Genomic DNA, 20,355 nt, shown 5'->3' on the forward strand with positions numbered 1-20,355 from the left:
CCAAATGATTGACAGCCTGGTGGAATCATCTCTTCTGTTCATGCTTTCTGGTCTTTTTTCAATCTCTATGGCTTCTCTGATGACTCTGTGGCTAGGGTTTTCCATAGTGGCCAGGGTTTTGGTGCCATTGAAGTTGATGCTATGACCTGTAGCTTCCATGTGTTGGACTAGTGAGGAAGTGTGTTCCAGCTTTTTGACTGCATTTTTATGTTCATCCAGGCGGGTACTTATTCTTCTATTGGTCTGTCCAATGTATGTGGCCGGGCATGATGCACAGGGGACTTCGTATATGCCTTGGTTTTCCAGGTCAATTTTATCTTTGGGGTTGCTAAGGATGGCTGCTATTTTTCTGTCTGTTTTGAAGGCAGTCCTGATGTGATGTCTGTGTAGTACCTTACTAATTTTGTCTGTAGTACCTCTTATGTAGGGCAGGACAGCTGTTCCATAGGTCTGTTCATCTTCTGGGTCTCTATTATGTTTCAGTGTGTTTTTGTGGATCAAGCTGGTGATTTTGCTTTTGTGGAAGCCGTTGGCTGTCAGTACTTTAGTCAGGGTGCATAGTTCAGCCTTAATGTTTGTCTTGTCTGCCAGGCGTTTGGTTCTGGTAATTAGTGTTTTAGCCACGGAGTTTATCTGTGCTGGGTGGTGGTGGGATTGGGTGTTGAGGTAGCGGTTGGTGTGTGTTTTCTTCTGGTATATGGTGTGTCCTAGTGTGCCATCTGTTTTTTTGTAGATTAGTACATCTAGGAATGGTAGTTGTTTGTTTGTTTCTGTTTCCATGGTGAACTTGATTTTGGGGTGTGCGCTGTTTAGGTGTGTTAGGAAATTGTTTAGGTTTTCTTGTCCATGGGGCCAAATCACGAATGTGTCATCGATGTATCTTAACCATAGTTTGGGTTTGAGGATGGCATTGGCCAGGGCTCTGGATTCGAATTCTTCCATGAACAGGTTTGCAATGACGGTTGACAGTGGTGATCCCATGGGGCTCCTTCTATTTGTTTGTATCTTTGTCCTTTGTATATGAAATATGTGTTGGTTAAGCAGTGTTCTGTTAGTTCCATGAGGTGTTTGGCTGGTTGGTATTTATTTTTGATGATTTCAAGGGTCTCTTTTATCGGGACTTGAGTGAATAGGGAAACCACGTCAAAACTTACAAGCAGATCTTCTTGCTCCACGTGTAGATCTTTGATCATTTCCAAGAAGTGGTATGAGTTTTGTACATGTGAAGCTGCTGTTTCAGCATGGGGCTGTAGCTGCTTTGCTAGGTATTTGGCTAGGTTTTGTAGTGGTGCTCCTCTGGAGCTGACTATGGGTCTGAGAGGTATGCCTTCTTTGTGTATTTTTGGGAGGCCGTATAGTTTGGGGCATCTGGAAGATTTCTCTCTGGGTATAATCGTGTGTTGGATCTCTTTGCTTATGTGGCTGGTTATAATTTTCTTCTTGGTTAATTTTTCCAGATATGTGGTTGGGTCTGTGTTTATGGGTTTGTATGTGGAGTCTTGGAGTATGTCTGTCAATTTTGTTTCGTAGTCTTTTCTGTCCATTACTACAGTGGCATTTCCTTTGTCTGCTGGGAGGATGATTATGCTGCTATCTCTTTTCAGGGTTTGTAGTGCTTTAATTTCATTTTCTGTAAGTTGCTTTTGGGTGGCTTGCTTGTGCATAGGATGCTGCCAGCCAATCAAGATACAAAAAGAGCCAAAAACAGACAGAAGATATCAGAGACACCCATCAAGCAGAACACAGCAAACTCCGAGACCAATAAACACAGACCAAGACTCCCAACCAATCAGGATGAAGAAAAAACCATTCTGGCACAGCAATAGGCTGCCCCAAATTTAAATCTGAAACCACTGTAAAAGTCTGACCCACAGACGGACACAATACAGAAGCCTGATGATGGCAGATGAGATTCTGCCGAAACGTTGCTACAACTTTAAAAGAACTACAATGACGTGGGAAAATACCCAACCAAGCCGAACACTATATATATATATATATATATATATATATATATATATATATATATATATATATATATATATATATATATATATAGTGTGTGTGTGTGTGTGTGTGTGTAAATGTGTGAAAGGTGGAATTATTGATTTTCTGAAACCTTGTATTTGATTTCAGTTTTTGTAAATCATGTGTATCAATCAGTGCAAAAAGGTGCATCTCATAGAATTGGATTTTGATTCTTGCTGTATAAATAAAACTCAAAGAAGCAATGAAGTTGAATGAATAAACTTGAATGAATAAATAATGATAGGAGACAGCAACCTAGAGAATAACATGTTCAGCTATCTTAAATAGTGGGGTAATTTAGTTTTAAATATTATACTCTGTGTACTTAAGGTGGGATTTTATACGAGTTATATCATTTAGTACAATATTAATACATTCTTTATGGAACTTGATCTGATAGATTATCATTGTTCCATTTCCCTATTATTAATAGATATCCATAAAGTCTTACCTAGTAAATTTTCCTAATAAATGTAAGAAAATTAAATTATCTCATAAATTATCTCATTCACTGCATAATTCTCAGCAAGAGTGCACAAGTCCTAATCTTCTGTATCATTAAACAATGATAGATTTTGATAGATGTTTTAAGAACATGGGGGAAGGGAGGGAATCAAAATGAACCTTCCTTGCAATATTATTTTGTTGAGAGGCATTTTGATGTGATGGTTAAAGCATCAGGCAAGAAACTGGGAAACTGTGAGTTCTCGTCACACTTTAACCATGAACCCAGCTGTGTGACCTTGTGCCAATCACTCTCTGATAGCCCTAGAAAGGAGGCCTTGGCAAACCACCTCTGAAAATGTTACTGAGAAAGCTGGAGGGACAGTCAAACTAGCAGTCACCAAGAGTCAACACTAATTGAAGGCACACAAAAAATCACCCCAAAACCTGCAATTCTAAACAAAAGTTCAGTTATCCTCTTACATGAGAAAATGTCAAATATTTATATGTAAGCAAAATGAAGCAAAATTTTTAAAAATCTGAATTTTGAGACCTCTGTGGCATGTAATAAAAATAATGTTTTTTCTCCGTGTCACCGTATTAGTCCAAACCGGCAAGAACAAAAAAATATTGTGCTAGCTGATTAAAAATGATCAGTGTTTATAAATATACAAAAATTCTGAATTCTATTTTCTGACATTATTCCCTACATTGTTAAATCACATAAAAGTCATTCATTGCAATTCTATCATACAACTTCTGAACATAATACATGTAGTCACTACAGATAGTGCTTGACTTACAACCATTCATTCATGACCCTTTTTTAAAGAATAGAATTAAAGTTTGAAGTTACAACGGCACTGAAAAGAGTGACTTATAACTGTTTTTTTACACTTGCAACCATGGTAGCATCCCCATGGTCATGTGCTCAGAATTAGGACGCTTGGCAACTGGCATGTATTTATGAGAGTTGCAATGTCTTGGGCTGATCTGATCACCTTTTGCAACCTTCTGACAAAGTCAATGGGTAAGCCAGGTTCACTTAACAACCGTGGCAAGAAAGGTTGTAAAATGGGGCAAAAGTCATTTAACAATTGTCTTGCTTAGTAAAGAAAATTTTGGGCTCAGTTATGGTTGTGAGTCAAGGAGTACCTGTACTGAACATGAAACAATTTCCTTAATGAAACCAAAGATAGTCTTCAATGTACAACCACAATTCAGCCCAACATTTCTGTTGTTAAGTGAGACATTGGTTATGTGAGTTTTACCCCATTTTAATGACCATTTAAGCGAGTTTTGCCCCACTTTTATGACCTTTCTTGCCACAATTGTTAAGTGAATCATTAGTTAGTAATAAGATTGTTAAGTGAATCTGGCTTCCCTATTGACTTTGCTTTTCAGAAGGTCACAAAATGGAACACTGCAACTGTCATAAATATGGGTCAGTTGCCAAGCACCTGAATTTTGAATTTTGATCACATCAGGCCATGGTGGGATAAATGTTTTACTACCAGTTCTGTGGGCGTGACTTGGTGGGCGTGGTGTGGCTTGGTGGGTGTTATGTCTGGGCGGTGGGTCCCAAGGAGAGACGAGACTCGTGGTAGTGAACAACAGCTCTTTATTAAGCAACCAGATACTGAGACAAATCCCTAACTGCGACTGCTCTTTTTATAGAGCTGGCTGCGGCTAGGCAGCCAATGACAGGTTTTTGAGCTTGCCGCGTTTGGTGTTAGCCAATCGTGTCAAGCTCTATATGAGCCAATCAGAGTGTCCCAATAGCAACCAATCATGGCCCGGCTTTTCTGGACCAATAGGAACGCAGGCCTTCAAGCCTGCTAGTACGGAACAGTGGGCATGGCAGGGGAAGCAAAATGTCCATTCCCACCCCACTAACCTGCTTTCCAGCTCCATTCTCCTGTGCAAGGCAACAAAAGAAGACCCAGCCGATCAGCTGGGACTCGGGAGGCAGAGAATATATGGGGGCAGGGCCAGTCAGAGGTGGTATTCTGAACTACTCAAAATTTCTGCTACTGGTTCTCCAAACTACTCAAAATTTCCACTACCAGTTCTCTAGAACTGGTCAGAACCTTCTGAATACCACCTCTGACATCAGATCATGTTGATCATGGGGATGCAACATGGGTCATAAGTGTGAAAAACAATCAAAAGCCATTTTCTTCAGTGCCATTGTAACTTTGAATGGTCACTAAATGAATTGTTGTAAATCAGGGATTACCTGTAACTGGTTTGCTAATGAAAGCTAATGAAAATTCCCAGATTACCTAAACACTAATATTTTCTATGTAGCTATGTAACTTGAAAATAAAGCTTGATAACAAGACCAAGGAACATTTAACAGAAAATAACATATGGCTAAAGTTAGAATTGTGTAGGTGCATATGTGGGTTTCCCTGCTACTATTTTTGTACATAGATTTTATAACGTCCTTGCTAACACTGATAACGTTGATGCTCACGTGTATTTTTATGCCAGCTCAATATAACCATTCTGTCCTAATGTTACATGAAGTTATACTGAGAAAATTATACTCACTGTTCAAAGCAGCCACAGAATTGACTTAAAGCCACCAACTGCTTTGAGAACAATGTAACACTACCAAGCCACTTAAAATCAGGTTTTTTTAAATACTCTAGTAATTTGATACTTCTGTCATGATTTAGATAGCTTGAATATTGAACAAGAAACTCGGTTGAGATTTTTTTTTTTTTTACTGTTTCTAAGAGCAATATAATAGCAGCAAAACCATTAGATAATTCCTACAAGTAAGCCAATGAAACAAAGACTTTGAAAACAATGGTATTTTAATCCACAGAGAAGGAGCTCAGGTTATGAAGGATTCCATTTCTCTTCTCCCTGTATTTTTCAAGATTTTCACATAGCATATACTGTATAACTGTTTCTTGCCATTTGAAATAATTGATCTAATTATGGACATAATCCTCCAGGCATTCAGTTTACGAACCAATACAAAAGGAAGGATAATTTGTTGTCAAATATATTTTTTTTCATCTGTAATGTAGTGGGGGAAATGTAAATACCTGTAGCGGTTGAAAAATCCTAACATTTAAACATTTGTGTTTTAAGAGCTATAGAATTAGACTACAATTGTAGAATAGTTTAGAGAGTGCTTTTCAACATTGGCAACTTTAACCTACATGGGTTTCAACTCCTGAACTAGAGAGACAGAGGTAGAGAGATGAAGGTTTTTAGAGAGGAAGGTTTTTAGTTTATTTTTTATTTTTATTTTGTAAATGTGCTATGTCTAGCAATGGATTTTGCTCCTCTCAGTTCAAAGAGGAAAAGAAGTGATAAATTGTCAGACTGTATTTAAAAAAACCCACTTAGAACAGTTTCATCAAGTTCAATGGGTTTTAATTCCAATGAATACTTTTTTATTTAGAAATATTCGGACTACCATCCAGATATTGACTTTATGAGATTTAACAGTTCAACAGTAGACATTATTTGAACCTGGATAGATTGAAACTACTTGTTGAGGCAAAAAGGAGAAGCTCTTCTCCCTATGAAAATTAAATACATATTTGGCAGATGGCATATTGTGGGTAGAAGTCTGTTAGGACTGAAGGAAGCAGAGACAAACATGGATGGAATATCAAATTCCTCCCCAATACTACCCACTTTTCTTTTTTAGGTGTAAGCAACAAACTGTGAAAAGATGGATAGACAGCTGTTACCAGAAGTATCTGCAGTTATTGTGCAGAAGTTATTTTGTCAAATTAGACAATTACCCTAGATCAGTAATGGAATCCTACCCAACATGCTGTCCTCACTACCTACAATGGGCATGCTCATTGAAGGACTCTTTGTGCATACAGATCTGAAAGTAGAAATGCTGGACCAATTGGGATCCCTTGTTGCTTGAAAAAAACTTCTACCTAACCCATCTGACTTCAGGACAACTTCAGGTATTCACCAGGGTGCTTGATATCTGCAGTCATTGGGAGCAAGCAGTGATATGCACAACATGAATTTTTGTCCTCTCATAATTGCTTCTTCAGCTAATAAGTAGGGACAGATCATTGAGGCTTACTGTCTTCCAAAGGTGATGGGTCAACTCCTAAAATGCTCAGGGTATCTGATATTAAGAAATATTTTTAAGCAATGAGAGTATTGAAGGTAAAAATAGACAGGAATGTATTTATCCTGCTAATTTTCAACTCAAGGTAGAAAAATTAATGCAAGTTAGCACTGGACAGTACAACCAATTCTTTCTTTGTTTATTATTTACCAGTATTTGTTAAAAAAAATTGCCACTTATCTTGCCGTAAGGCTATTCTTGGCCGCTTACAACAATAAAAAGGGAAAAAATGAAAAGAGTGTGAACAGAAGATAATAGACTAATAAAATAAGCAATGATTAAAAAACAACAACAACAAAATTATTATATGATTCCCCCCAAAAAAAAAGGACAAGTAAAGAACAGAGAATGGATTATGGGGGATGGAGAGGGGGAGTTTGCCATCAATCCAGCAGCCACCACCAAAATGGAATTTTTCCAAGTAATCCCCATAGATTATTAATTCTTGACCTTAATTGTTTACAATTGGGAAAAGGAGGATTGAAGAGCTTGGATTTATTTTGTTTTGTTTGAGGCTCAAGCTGGCTTCCTGGTGTCTGAAGAACTCTCAGGAGGCAAGGTGAATACAAGAAATCAATCCATATGTTCTTCAGGAAGCCAGAGCTTTTGAGAGGAATGCAAAACAGTTCTTTTTGCAATCATCTGTTGAGTCATCAGCTGGAGGGCTGTGTTTTAATTCAAGTTCAACCACTGTGGTGTAGTGCAATCCAGTTTCAAGGAAATGTCTCAAATAAGGAACCAGTCATTACAGCATTGCAGTTTGGTTAATATATTTTATTTATTTAATAAAATTATGACCCTACTTTCTTCTGTCGGACTCCAAATGCAGTTGCCCATCAGCATTCTAGTTCAAACCTGGATCACTCCAGCAAGTGACACTGGACCTGATCAGCGTGGAGTTAATGGCTGAATGAGGGCTCCCAAAAGCTGCTTTGCAATGCTACCTGGGAATTGGGGCTACACAGGGAATTCCCCAGTGATGTCACTGGATACTTTGTTGAGGGGGGAATAAGTTTAATATGACAGGGCTCTCATGGGTCGGTGGCAGGTAGGGTACAGAGCGTTATAGACTGTGGGGTGGGGGAATATAGGAATGAAGCTGGATTAGCCATATTAGGAAACGTTTGTTACACAGGGGTTTAGGATAGGGTGGTGAGTAGGAGGTATCTGCGATTAGGAGGGTGGGGTGACTCTATAAGTGTGTTAGAAGGCAAATGCTTCCAGCGCTAACCTAGTTCAGATTTCAAACCGTTAGCACTGGATGGGATGTGAGTTATGTGTACAAATAAATGACTACATACATCACTGTTTGTTGGTTTGTGGATTTGTATTCCGGGTCTGCAAACATCTGGAAAACCGGCTAACATCTTCTAGGAGCTCAGGGTAAGACATATAGAGATCTCTCCTAATTTTTCCCCCACAGGCAATAACAACCTTGTGAAATAGGTTGGACTAAGTAAAAGCTATCATACTTCCATGCTTGAATAGGGAATTAAAGCTTGGTTTCTCTTGGTCCCAGTCTAACCTATACAGTGGTACTTCTAAAATATTGCTATAGGAAAGTATCTAGTTACATTTTTTCCATATTTTATCCGAAATATTAAACAGAGAAGGTAGGCAGTTTAGCTACTTTTGATAGGTGTATTTCTGTTTGAATGAATCTTGTGATTAAAATGCAGTCATGTGGAAGGCAGTATCTTATCGTTTACTATTTTCCTCCAGTAGACTAGGTCACCTTCTCTGTTCATATGTGAAGAGTAGCCACTTCCTTAGGCTAGGTTAAAAAAAAATAAAGCCCACTCAACCCACACCAAATTTGAATATATCTTGCTCATTTTCCCAAAAATAAATAAAAGCAAGTTCCAGAAATAACATATTGGATTTAGCTTTTCCTCAGTGATCACTTTGATTGGTTGCTTCCAACTTGGCATTACTTTTGTATAGTATTTTCACAAAATTTGTATAAGAGGTGAGAGTCTTCTCATCTTTCCAGTCAGCATAGACTGGTTAACTTGACAAATATTTTCTCCTGGTGGTATAATAATAAATTCAAAATGTCACAGAACATTCTTGTCAAAAAGGCATTCCATTCCAGAAGATTTAGTTTTCTAAACCAAGAGGGAAAAGAAAAGAAAGCAGGTGGAATAATTCTATGTTTAATTTGTTTACCCTTTCCCCCCCCTTCTACACCTGTATTTTGCATGCACACACACACATATATACACACCATTTTTTTATGGTGATGACTCACATATCATCAATAATACATATATGCAAAAGGGTACATGTTATGTTATGTTGTTATATTATGTTATGTTACATAATGTGATATACAGTATGTTCATCCTTAAGATCTTAATTTTTTTAGATCTGCTCAAAACATAATGTAACAAACTTTAGCAGTTTAGCTTCAACAAAGTTTGATGAACTGAATTCTCACAGTCATTTTTTTTCAAGGAGGCATCATGATAAGTTTGTTTTCACCAAAGTCATAAATGTGGCATATGCATCAAATCCTCTTAAAATGTTTTCAAGAGTGCAGTTGGCATTATAATTCAGTTTGGCATTGTATGTAACAGGTATAGAGTAGGCAGTGTTGGGCAGAGGCTCACATTTGATCCTTTTTACTTTGGGAATAAAATACTGCAAATTGAAAAATTCTGCAATACAACTCACAAACATCTTTTATTTATTTCTTCGGCAGATAAGAATCCCTCATTTACTTCTTTAAAAAAAATCAGTTGGAAAGTAATTAATCCCCAGTTCTCTAATCTCATCCCTCAAGTGTATGCCAACATGACTTCATTCTATGTACAATTGAAACCTTACCCCATTACCTACCTAATAAAGTGGGAAAGAGGATAATCGCCACAGCCACTGTGGTAGCTAACTAACATAGATCTCTAAATATGCTGGGGCTAACTGTCCTGAGGCTTCTTGCATCAAGTGAGATTGAAAGTTGCACATCAGCCTGAGCCATTTAATTTATTATGCCTTGTGGAACTGACTGTCTTTTCTAAAGGAGACTTTTGCTTCTCCCCATTCCTCAGTGTCTCTGCCAACTTACATCTTTTCTGTTTGCTTTTTACAGCTTTAAGCAAGAGGTTGATGCTTAAAATATTAATCTTTGTCCCCATTTACCTTCTTTCCACTCTAGTTCCCAGGTGATGTAAATAACAGCAGCTCACAAAAAAAAACAAAAAAAACCCACAAAGGAAAGAGAAATTCTTGATTTTGGGGTGTAGGGAAGCATAACAGCAATATGGCCCCTCTTAATGGTTGACATTAAGTTCTAAACTGAAAAGTAAAGTTGCAAATAATAATAATAGCCTGGTATGTTTTATTTGGGTCAACACATTCTTGTGTTTATGCTCTGTTTTAAAGAGACAACTGAAGAGCTCAAGTATTTCATCAGGCTATCGTTTCATAAGATAAAGGTAAAGGTTCCCCTCGCACATACATACTAGTCGTTTCCGGCTCTAGGGGGCGGTGCTCATCTCCATTACAAAGCCGAAGAGCCAGTGCTGTCCGAAGACATCTCCTTGGTCATGTGACCAACATGACTAAAAGCCGAAGGCACACGGAGCGCTGTTACCTTCCCACCAAAGTGTCCCTATTTTTCTACTTGCATTTTTACATGCTTTCGAACTGCTAGGTTGGCAGAAGCTGGGATCTCATTCCATTACGCAGTGCTAGGGATTTGAACCGCCGAACTGCTGACCTTTCTGATCAACAAGCTCAGCATCTTAGCCACTGAGTCACCATGTCCCTTATCATTTCATACCAATAAACAATTTCATTATTATTATTATTTTTAATAAAGCAGATGGAAGTGATGGTCTTGGCAAGGCAAAAGAATACATTTGTTGAGAGGAAATTAGTAGAATTCTAAGAGAGGATATTAGAGCCACAGCACACAATGTTTTCTGGTCAAGGTTTATAGTTGCCCTTTTTATCTGGCCTGGGGTGTATAATCCAAGTAGGAATGTCTAGGAAATATAAGTGGGTAGTACAAAAGCAAATTCCATATTGAATTTAAATTCAATTAGTATGATCAATACCCCTGCATGTAATGTTTTCTCCTTCTGTAACATTAAAAGCCACATTTTAGCAGCAATTTTATAAGGATCTCTGATTGTATCTAGGCATTAGAGATTTTGTGATGACCTGGGGCGTGGCACAAAGGCAACGCAGTCACATAAGTAAGAAAAGTCCCTTTAATACCTCCAACTTTGCCCCCAATGTCCAGTTACCTTTGGCTGGAGAAAAAACTCTCCCAAGAACAGTATTTAAGTGGAGGAAATTCAGTCTGAAAACGAAGAACATATAAAATGTAAATAAAAATCTACACAAACCATGCTGCAGCAATTAACTGGACATGGCATGACAAGGAATTGCAGACTTCAAAGCCAACAAAACACACACAGTTGGGAAATTGCCAGGAACCCAGATAAGCCTCAACAAAGATAATTCACAGTTTGCTTCCAGCATCTTTGCTGTGCATAGCTTGCCTTGTAAAACACTGTTCCCATCTGCAGCTAATGAATGGAATCGGGGCCCTTTCCTCCCCCGTAAGCCATGCAACTCATGTTGATCCCTTCTCTGTTCCTCCCTGTATGCCCTAGGATGAAGAGGGGGTGGGCCTGGATCTTCCTCTGAATTCCCTCTACCTTGCTCTACCTCTCCCCTACTTTGCCCAGCTGGACTGTGCCCTTCCCCAATTTCTTCCACAGTCACCAAAGCCACACCCCTACTCCCTGTCAGCTGCTCGACCTCCCCCACAGAATCAGATTCCAACAGTAGCATGACAGATTTTCTTGCCACCTTTGGTCATCACAGACTACTAGTAATACCAGTAATAGTACTGGTGTTTAAAAATATAGATACTAATATTGGTATTTATTATATTTTGGGGCTATAGTTGCAAAAATATAGTATCCTGACTGAGAAAAAGCAATTATTTGGCATTGATCTACATGTTAATGTTGGATTCCATAAATACATAAATCAGCATGTCTATACTTATGTCTATGTCTTTCTCAAGAAACACATTGACTTGAAACCTGAAATATTTTTATTAGGAATGGTACCTGAAGGTTACAGTAAAGAAAAACCATATTTAGTCATGCATGTATTAACAGCAGCTAGAATTGTATTTGCTCAGAATTAGAAAAGCGATAAGATATTGATAGAGGGAAAAGTAATTGAGAAAATATTTGAATGTGCAGAAATGAACAGACTAACATTGGTAATTAAAGAAAAAGACAAAATGGAATATTATATGGTATGGGATTTATTTTATCAATGGTTAGAAAATAAAACAAATTAAACTGAATTAGATGAATATATAAAGCAATAAGATAAGAATGTTAAAAAATCAGATATAGTAGATAAGATATATAAGAAAATGTGATTATTGATATATTGGTAAGAAAAATATCCATTATAATTGTAAGCACATGAAATATGTACCTAGTCGACAAACAGTTGAAATGGAATGGAATTATTGTATGTATAAAATAAAATAAAAAAACTTTTTTGAAAAAGAAAAAAGAACACATTGAGAAATTGGAGTTTCAAAACCATGTCCTAGAAGCAAGCGCTGAAGAAGCTGAAGTTTGTTAGCTTGGTAAATAAAAGCTTAAGAACAGATAACGATAGTGATTTTCAAATCATTCTCTTGCTTTAGAGAGCAAGCCTAACCCTGAGGAATATAAGTGGCAGGGAAGCAAATCGCAGCTAAGCATAAAAAGAAATTTCCTTGCATTATGAGTTGTTTGATAGTTGGAACAAACTGTCTTGGAAGAGGCTGAATCCTAAAGGCATGTAAGTAGAGGCTGGACAGTTACCTATCAGAGAAGCTATAATTGCATCCTGCATTACAGGACCATAGGCTACTATTTTAGCATGAACTGAATCTGTTGGGATGAAATGAATGACCATATGGAGTTTATTTGCTAAAAATCCCTCCAAAATGCTACGTTATATCCAGCCTTCTCCTTCTTCTTTGCAGGTTTTCCAAGGCAATGTCAATGCTGACAGTGTGGTCCAGCACAAATTCCTTCACTCTGTTAAAGCTCGCTTTGTACGCTTCGTGCCTGTGACATGGAACCCGAATGGAAATATTGGTCTGCGGGTTGAAGCTTTTGGATGCTCGTACAGTAAGTATTGAAATGTATCCTAGCATATACCAGAAGCATCATCATCTTTCTGCTGAAGGTTCAGAAACAATTTTGTACATTCAACTTGTCAGGAAGATACTACTGCACAAGTTTACAGAGCATATCACAAGCTGACCAGTTGGTTCCACCACTGATTTTAGCTTCAGTAGCAAGTTTTAGTCAATCCCTACCTTCACTGTGTTGTCTGTATATACTTTCCCTCCAGCATTTTTCTGGCCAATTTTCACTTTTTCCTATATGTGTTTACCAAAACTACTGTTACCCAGGGGTGGACTTCAAAAAATTTAGTAACCAGTTTTCTGCCTGATTGCTGGGTGGGCTTGGCCATGGTGGGCACCCCTGGCTTCAGAGGCTTTTCTCAAGCCTCCAAGAGGTCAAAAACAGCCTCCCTGGGCTCCAGAGGCTCCTTCTGGAACTTCCGGGAAGCCCATTTGTCACCCTCCCTGGGCTCCAGAGGCTTTCCTTGAGCCTCCAGGAGGCTCCTTTCCCTCCTCCCTGGGCTTTGGGGGCTCTCTGAAGGCCAGACATGGGCTCATTTCTGGACTTCCAGAGCCTCTGGAGACCTGTTTTTTGCCCTCACCAAACCTCCTCGCAGATCCTGCAGTTACCTGGGATACAAAACAAACCGCATGGAGATACCTGGGAGGGGAGGAGCAGGATGGGAGGGGCCAGCTAGTTGCCAGAACTACTGGTTTGGTGAACCAGTTATAAAATTAGTATCTGGTTTGCCTGAACCGATACGAACCGGCAGCAGCCCATCCTGCTATCACCTAGAATGTCACCAATAGCTTTTTTACTAGTAAATATTTTTAAAGATTACTTTCTTTCACTACAGATAAAAAAGTTATATCAAACTAATACAGGTAGTCCTTTACTTATGATTACAATTGAGCCCAACATTTCCACTGTTAAGTGAAATATTTGTTGTGTGAATTTCGAACCATTTTATGACTTTCCTTGCTAGTTGTTAAGTGAAACACTCCAGTTGTTAAATTAGTAACATGGTTATTAAAGGAATCTGACTTCCTCACTGACTTTGCTTGTCAGAAAGTTGCAAAAGGTGATCACATGATCTCAGAACACCACAATGGTCATAAATATGAGTCAGTTGCCAAGTATCTGAATTTTGATCACATGTCCATGAGGACACTGCAGTGGTTATTAATATGAAAAATGGTCATAAGTTGCTTTTTTCAGTGCCATCGTAAATTCAAATGGTCACTAAATGAACTGTTGTAAGTTGAGGACTACCTGTATTTACAAAATCTGCCACAATTTGTTTTCAGTAGAAACATAGATATCAATTTGTATAATACTCAAAAATTACCGATATGTTCAGTTGTATTGAAAAGAGACATCAATGGAAAACAGATTGGATTTGGAGTTCCTGTGATTTTTCTGAAAAATTCTGAGTCCAAAGTTCATCCCTTTTGTGGAGGTTTAGTAACTAACTAATATAAAGATTAAGTGGAACAGTTCATAAATTCTAGAATAGCCATGATCAAATGTGCCAATTTTCCATTGTTCCCTATGTAAGGAGAATTACATGAAGTTACACAAAAAGATGCAATATGTTCTGATTGATTAAATAGTTACAACTCTCTATTATGGCAGCACTGTTCTCTACCTAGGTGAAAATTTCTATTGAACATTTCTCGACCTGAAATTCTTCCCTATAACACTTAACATTTTTGGAGTGCCTGCTGCCATTTGTGGGCATTCCAATCTCTAGTGCATTAGCCCCAAACGAAAACTGATGAGCTGGACATGGGAATAAAATGAAAACCTGAGTGTGAATTTATTAGAAGTGTTGTTGGATGACTGCCAACAAGTAACCATTTGTTTAGGATCAAAGCCAGGAAAAGAGGCCTAGGAGTTAAGTGTCTCATTAGCACACATAGGGTAAAATCACGACCACGTGTTCATTGGGTGCACCTCTCTAACTCATACCAGGTATTTTTTTAAGTGCTATATAATTAGTTTAGGAAATAAATTTCCAGGTACAATGTTTCTATAACAAAAAAATAAATGGAAACAGTGCAAATTTAGGGAATTTTCCAAGTGCTTATTATGTGATCACAAGGGACACAATGAAGTCTTATGTGCAAATTACAGTAAAAACTATTTCTCTTCAGATGTAGGCATTTATTATTTATTTATTTGTAAAATTATTAGCTGCCCATTTTACCACAAAATAATTCTGAGAGGCTTACAATATAAATCATTTATTTACTTTACTTAGACCTACATATGAATTATTCTTTATACATAAGTCTCTGATTATTATTATTTTTTAAATATTTTATTACGTTTTCCATTATTTTCCATCATAGCTCCAATTTTACAATGTCCTTGTACTAGTTATATTAAATCCCTCTTTTTTACATCATAGTATACATCCTAGTTACCACTATCATACAATATAGTCTATTTTATCTACATAGTCTCTGATTATTTTTCTCATGCTGCCTGAAGTACCAATAGCATACGCAGAATTCATTGGATTCAGATATTTTCAAAGTATTTTAATGCAACTACACTGATTTCAGCAACAGACATTTAGATCAGATTCTTATAATACTATAAGATTCTTATAATACTTATAATGTCATAGTGTTCGATTTTGGCTTGATGAGATGTGTAGCTCCAGATACTCAATATGTGAAGAAAGGATAGTTTAATGGTTTAGGTCCCCAATCTTCCCAGCTCTGGGAATTGGCAGGGGTGGGTGAGCACGCAAAGCTACATTTGTGCAAGCAGTGCACATGTGTGTGAAACCGTGCCCCCTCCTTGCCAATGCTGCCTGTTTGCAGAGCCATAATGATTGGGGACAGCTGTATTAGAGGTGGTCAATTTGGAATCCTCTCTGATTATACTTTTTCAAGAGGCAACTGGACTTTCACTTCATAAATGCATGGCACAACATAGGAGAAGAAACACATCAGGACTAGATTCAGCAGTCTGTCTGCATTTAAAAGGCACAGGCCACTCTTTTGAACACAACAAAGTCTCCATATATTTTGGACAGAGAGAATCACTGATTTGAAAGAGGGGTTAAAGAGGCCATCTATGTTAAAACTGAGCAGCCCTCTCTCAACAGCGGGGGAGGGATGTGACATCATCTATCTCCAATCTACAATACAATCCTTTCAAGAGTTCCAAGAATGGTCCACACCAATTTGCACCACTCAGGTGACCCTGATGACACAGATAAACCTCCAGGTAACCTTAATGACCCACTAAAAGAATGCAAATTACCAGCTGTCTGCAAGGAGTATAAATCCTTCTATTCCCCACCATCCAGTCAGAGCTAAAGAAGCTTCTTGGATGAGAAGTGAAACATCTTCAAAGAAAAAACCAGAAAGTCCAGTTGCCTCTTGAAAAAGCTCCTTTGGGACAACCATGACCTGGATGACTGAGAATTCTCTAATTATGCTGAAGTATCTGCCCATCCTGCAAGAACTTGTCACTGTCTGAAGGTTGATGACAACCTCTTCTAATAGCACTAGCCCAAATAAATTCAAGTCCAACAAAACTGTTGCAGTGAGTAGCTTTTTTGCTTTGGTGATGTAAGTCTTATTGATTCCGTGACCCATATTGTTTTATTAAAGCAGACCCATATTTAATGCTACATAACTCCCTTGTGCTCTGCTGTCCACCTGCCCATCTTTTTGGTTATCATATTGATGTATTCTCGGTGTCTTCTTTTTCACTCTTTATTTTATTGTTCTATTGTTTTACTTCTGTTCTATTTACCTTCCTTTCATTTTCTTTTCTTTTTATTACTGTAAGCCACCTAGAGTAGTGCACACAGTGAGATAGGTGGCAAATAAATTTAACAAATACAATAAAATAAATAACTAATGGAGTAAAAAGCTACATGCTTATTGGTTTGTTTATTATGGCGAAATATTCAGACATAGGGTTAGAGATTATTCTCCATGTGAGCATAGAGGCACAATCCACCTGGTGCCACCTCTTTTTGTAGAACAATCTCTCAATTTTAAAACAAAAAAGAGGGAAAAGCTTGGTCAGTAAGATTATACATAATAAAGATGCATAAAGCAGTTATTACCTGGTTCTGTATAGCAATCTGGGTATGATGACAAGACGAACAACCTGAGTTATATCAGATGACATCTGCAGATGAATGGAAAGTTGATTGTTCAGGATGCCAGGAAGGAAAACAGTTTATCTTATATTTCAAAAGGGTCTTGTTAGCATACCACCAGCAAATTCTGCTGACCAAGGGTATTTTTGTTTTTGTTTTCTGTTTAAATGGAATGAGATTTATAGCTACCCTTCAAATGCTGATTGCTGATCTCCAAATAAGTAATGGTCTAAAAAGGATCGGTTCAGTCCAGTATAAATTGTGCAAACTGGCTAGTGAGAAATAGATGGAGGGGGCAGAGGGTGAAAAAGGAACCCTGTAATCCAATGACAGCTTGACCATCCTTTCAGATGAAGAAGCCACATTTCCCCTTGGGGACTGGTAGGAAGGAGACTGCTGAACAGTAGATAATAAAAAAAAGCTTGCATTTTTTTTGGCAAAGCAATTATGCCAGCCTTCCTTATCCTTTCTCCTTCCTTCCCTCCCTCCCTCCCTCTCTCTCTTTCCCCCTTCACTGGCTTTGTCTTTCAGCCAGGAGGTACTAGGGATAAATGCTTATGAATTGACACTTTAAGTCTTTAGAACACAGGTTAATAGAAAAATGAATACAATAGCTACCAAGATCAGGATAATTGCACAAGTATCTTAAGTAGCTTTTTGGCATAATAGGGACCTAAAATGCTAAACTCAGTGACATTGCAGGGGTGCCTTGCGGGTCATGAAATACAGCCTCTTTGGAGGAAGAGAAGAGTAAAATGTGAATTAGTCCATCCACGTTTCCAATGCTGTGTGCAATTCTCACCTTATACATCTCATCAGAGAAGCCGTTGAGCGTGAACGGAAACGCCCAAACGCCATCTTATTTGGTCTAGAAGACATCAATGTCAATGATGACATCACAACTGTCCGAAACATCATCAGAAATTATCAAGCATCAACCATCTCCGCTGATGAAATACTTGACATTTCCCGCATTGACCGAGAGCTCAAAAATAGAGATGGCTCTGTGGCCCCACGCTTGTGCAGGGTCATTTGCAAAAATGAATCAAGCAAACGTAAATTCATTTATACTATAAACTCACTCGCCAAAACCAACACCATCCATAAGAACCTCCGTTGCCGCCCTGACCTAACCATACAGCAACGTGCCCGCTCCCGTGCACTCCACATCGAACTCAAAAACCGTCTAGACAATGGAGAGAAGGACCTGTACATTGACTACCATGCTGACTGTATCAAAAGTAAACCACTCAACCCAATACTCAGCTTTTACCCTCAACCACAACCCTACCTCAACCCATCCACCATCACCCAAGACTAGGCACGCACGCCCCAACTACCTCAATTCCAACTACTGCCGGCCTTAAATGCAAACTACTCAATGCAAGAAGCCTCGTGAATAAAATACCTGAATTTCTCTTCCTCCTAAATATGGCTAACTTCGACATTATATTTGTCTGTGAAACATGGCTCAATGCATCTCTCCCGACTCCATTACCACAGTAAGAGACTATCATGTTTACAGATCAGATCGTGAAAATCGTCGAGGAGGTGGAGTTGCTATATTCTATAAAAATCCTTACATCTAAAAAATATCCAAGTTACCCAGGAGTTTGCCCTTCCTGAAACCATCATCTGTGAACTATCCTCAAATATCACAATTCGATTCTTACTATGTTACAGAGCACCTGATTATGACATCAAACATGTAAACAAGCTAAATACATTACTAACATGGGCTGCATCCTGCCCATACCCTTTTATCCTTCTTGGTGATTTCAATCTACCTCATATTAACTGGACCCTAAATGATTGTACAACTGAAATCATACACACAACCTTCTACAATGCTATTACAAATCTGGGACTGGAACAACTAGTAACCAACAACACTAGACTAAACAACTGCCTCGATCTCATCTTCTGCAACAGTTTGAACCTAATCTACGGAATACAATCTAAAGAACCCTTTTCCAGTAGTGACCACAATATGATCGACTTTTGTCTCAACATACATCCACACAAAAATCACCACAATGATGTAATCCCTATTGTAACTTCAAAAAAGGCAACTATGATCTTATAGACAATGATCTCTCATCCCTTGATTGGCAATCTCTATTCACTGGATGCAATACCGTTGAAGACCATTATAACATATTTTTACTTGAAGTCAAAAGAGTCATCAAACTATATGTACCAACAACAACTCCCAAAACAAAACAAAAAGCAGATTACCCATATCAATAAGGAAACTTCAATCCAAAAAGAGATCACTCTGGCGGAAAAACAAATCTGGTCACGTTGCCAATTTCAAAAACCGATACAAAAATCTATGCCACCAGATAAAGACCGAATGCACCAATTATCACATTAAACAAGAGGAAAACCTTCTAAGCACCAATTCCACCGCGCTTTTTACAATTTTGTAAACAACAAACTAAAAGACTCAAGGTCCATCCCTCCCTTGATAGGACCTGATGGTAAAGACTGCAACGACGACACCATTAAAGCCAACATCTTTAACACATTCTTCGGCTCAGTATTTGTAAACAGCAATGGATCATGCCCAATATTTCCTAGCCGTACCACAGATAACAACAATGATCTAATACATATCGATTTCACAGAAGACAATGTTGAAAAAGCAATACGCAACCTAAAACCATCTCTATCTATTGGACCGGATGGAATATGTGCCTACTTCTTAAGAAAGCTATCCACTGCCATAGCCAAACCTCTAAGCATAATCTTTGAAAAATCTTTCAGAACCAGCTCCTTGCCTAACCTATGGTCACAAGCCACAGTCATCCCCATCTTCAAAAAGGGAGACCCAAGCCTAGTTGAAAACTACAGGCCAATCTCCTTATGCTGCGTCACCTGTAAAGTCATGGAATCAATTATTAACCAATCCATCATCCTTCACTTAGAGACAAATAACCTACTCTCCAATAAACAATTTGGTTTCAGGAAAAAACTATCCTGTAATCTGCAACTCTTACACTGCAAAAACATATGGACGACACAACTCGACCAGGGCAAAACAATAGACGCAATCTACATAGACTTCTGTAAAGCCTTTGATTCAGTGGTACACGACAAACTACTCCTAAAAATAAAATCCTATGGTATCTCTGGACAACTGAATAACTGGATAGAAGCATTCCTGTCAAACAGACAACAAATGGTCAAAATCGGGAGCGTCCTATCAAATCCAGTACCTGTCAATAGTGGTGTTCCCCAAGGCAGTGTTCTAGGACCAACTCTCTTCATACTCTACATAAACGACCTCTGTGATCATATTAAGAGCAATTGCGTTCTCTTCGCTGATGATGTAAAGCTGTTCAATACCACAGACAATACTGCTACCCTACAAAAAGATCTTGACTATGTATCCGAATGGTCAAACAAATGGCAACTTCAAATCTCAACAAATAAATGCTCTGTCTTACATATTGGCAAAAAAA

The 20,355-nt window shown here is 38.2% G+C and overlaps 1 protein-coding gene across 2 annotated transcripts in view; it reads left to right on the top strand.

The window, feature by feature from the left end:
* The window catches only part of CNTNAP5 (contactin associated protein family member 5), a 432,771-nt gene that overhangs the window by 150,976 nt on the left and 261,440 nt on the right, over window positions 1-20,355 (top strand). For both annotated transcript variants that reach the window (XM_087950302.1, XM_087950301.1), the window contains exon 4: window positions 12,609-12,756. In XM_087950302.1, coding sequence (XP_087806428.1) covers window positions 12,609-12,756 — 148 coding nt within the window. The remainder of the gene's footprint in view (window positions 1-12,608; window positions 12,757-20,355) is intronic.

The sequence above is a fragment of the Notechis scutatus genome, chromosome 1 (assembly GCF_049901735.1).
Source record: "Notechis scutatus isolate UNSWTSFEM ecotype Mainland chromosome 1, rNotScu1.2, whole genome shotgun sequence".
Classification (NCBI taxonomy): Eukaryota; Metazoa; Chordata; class Lepidosauria; order Squamata; family Elapidae; genus Notechis; species Notechis scutatus.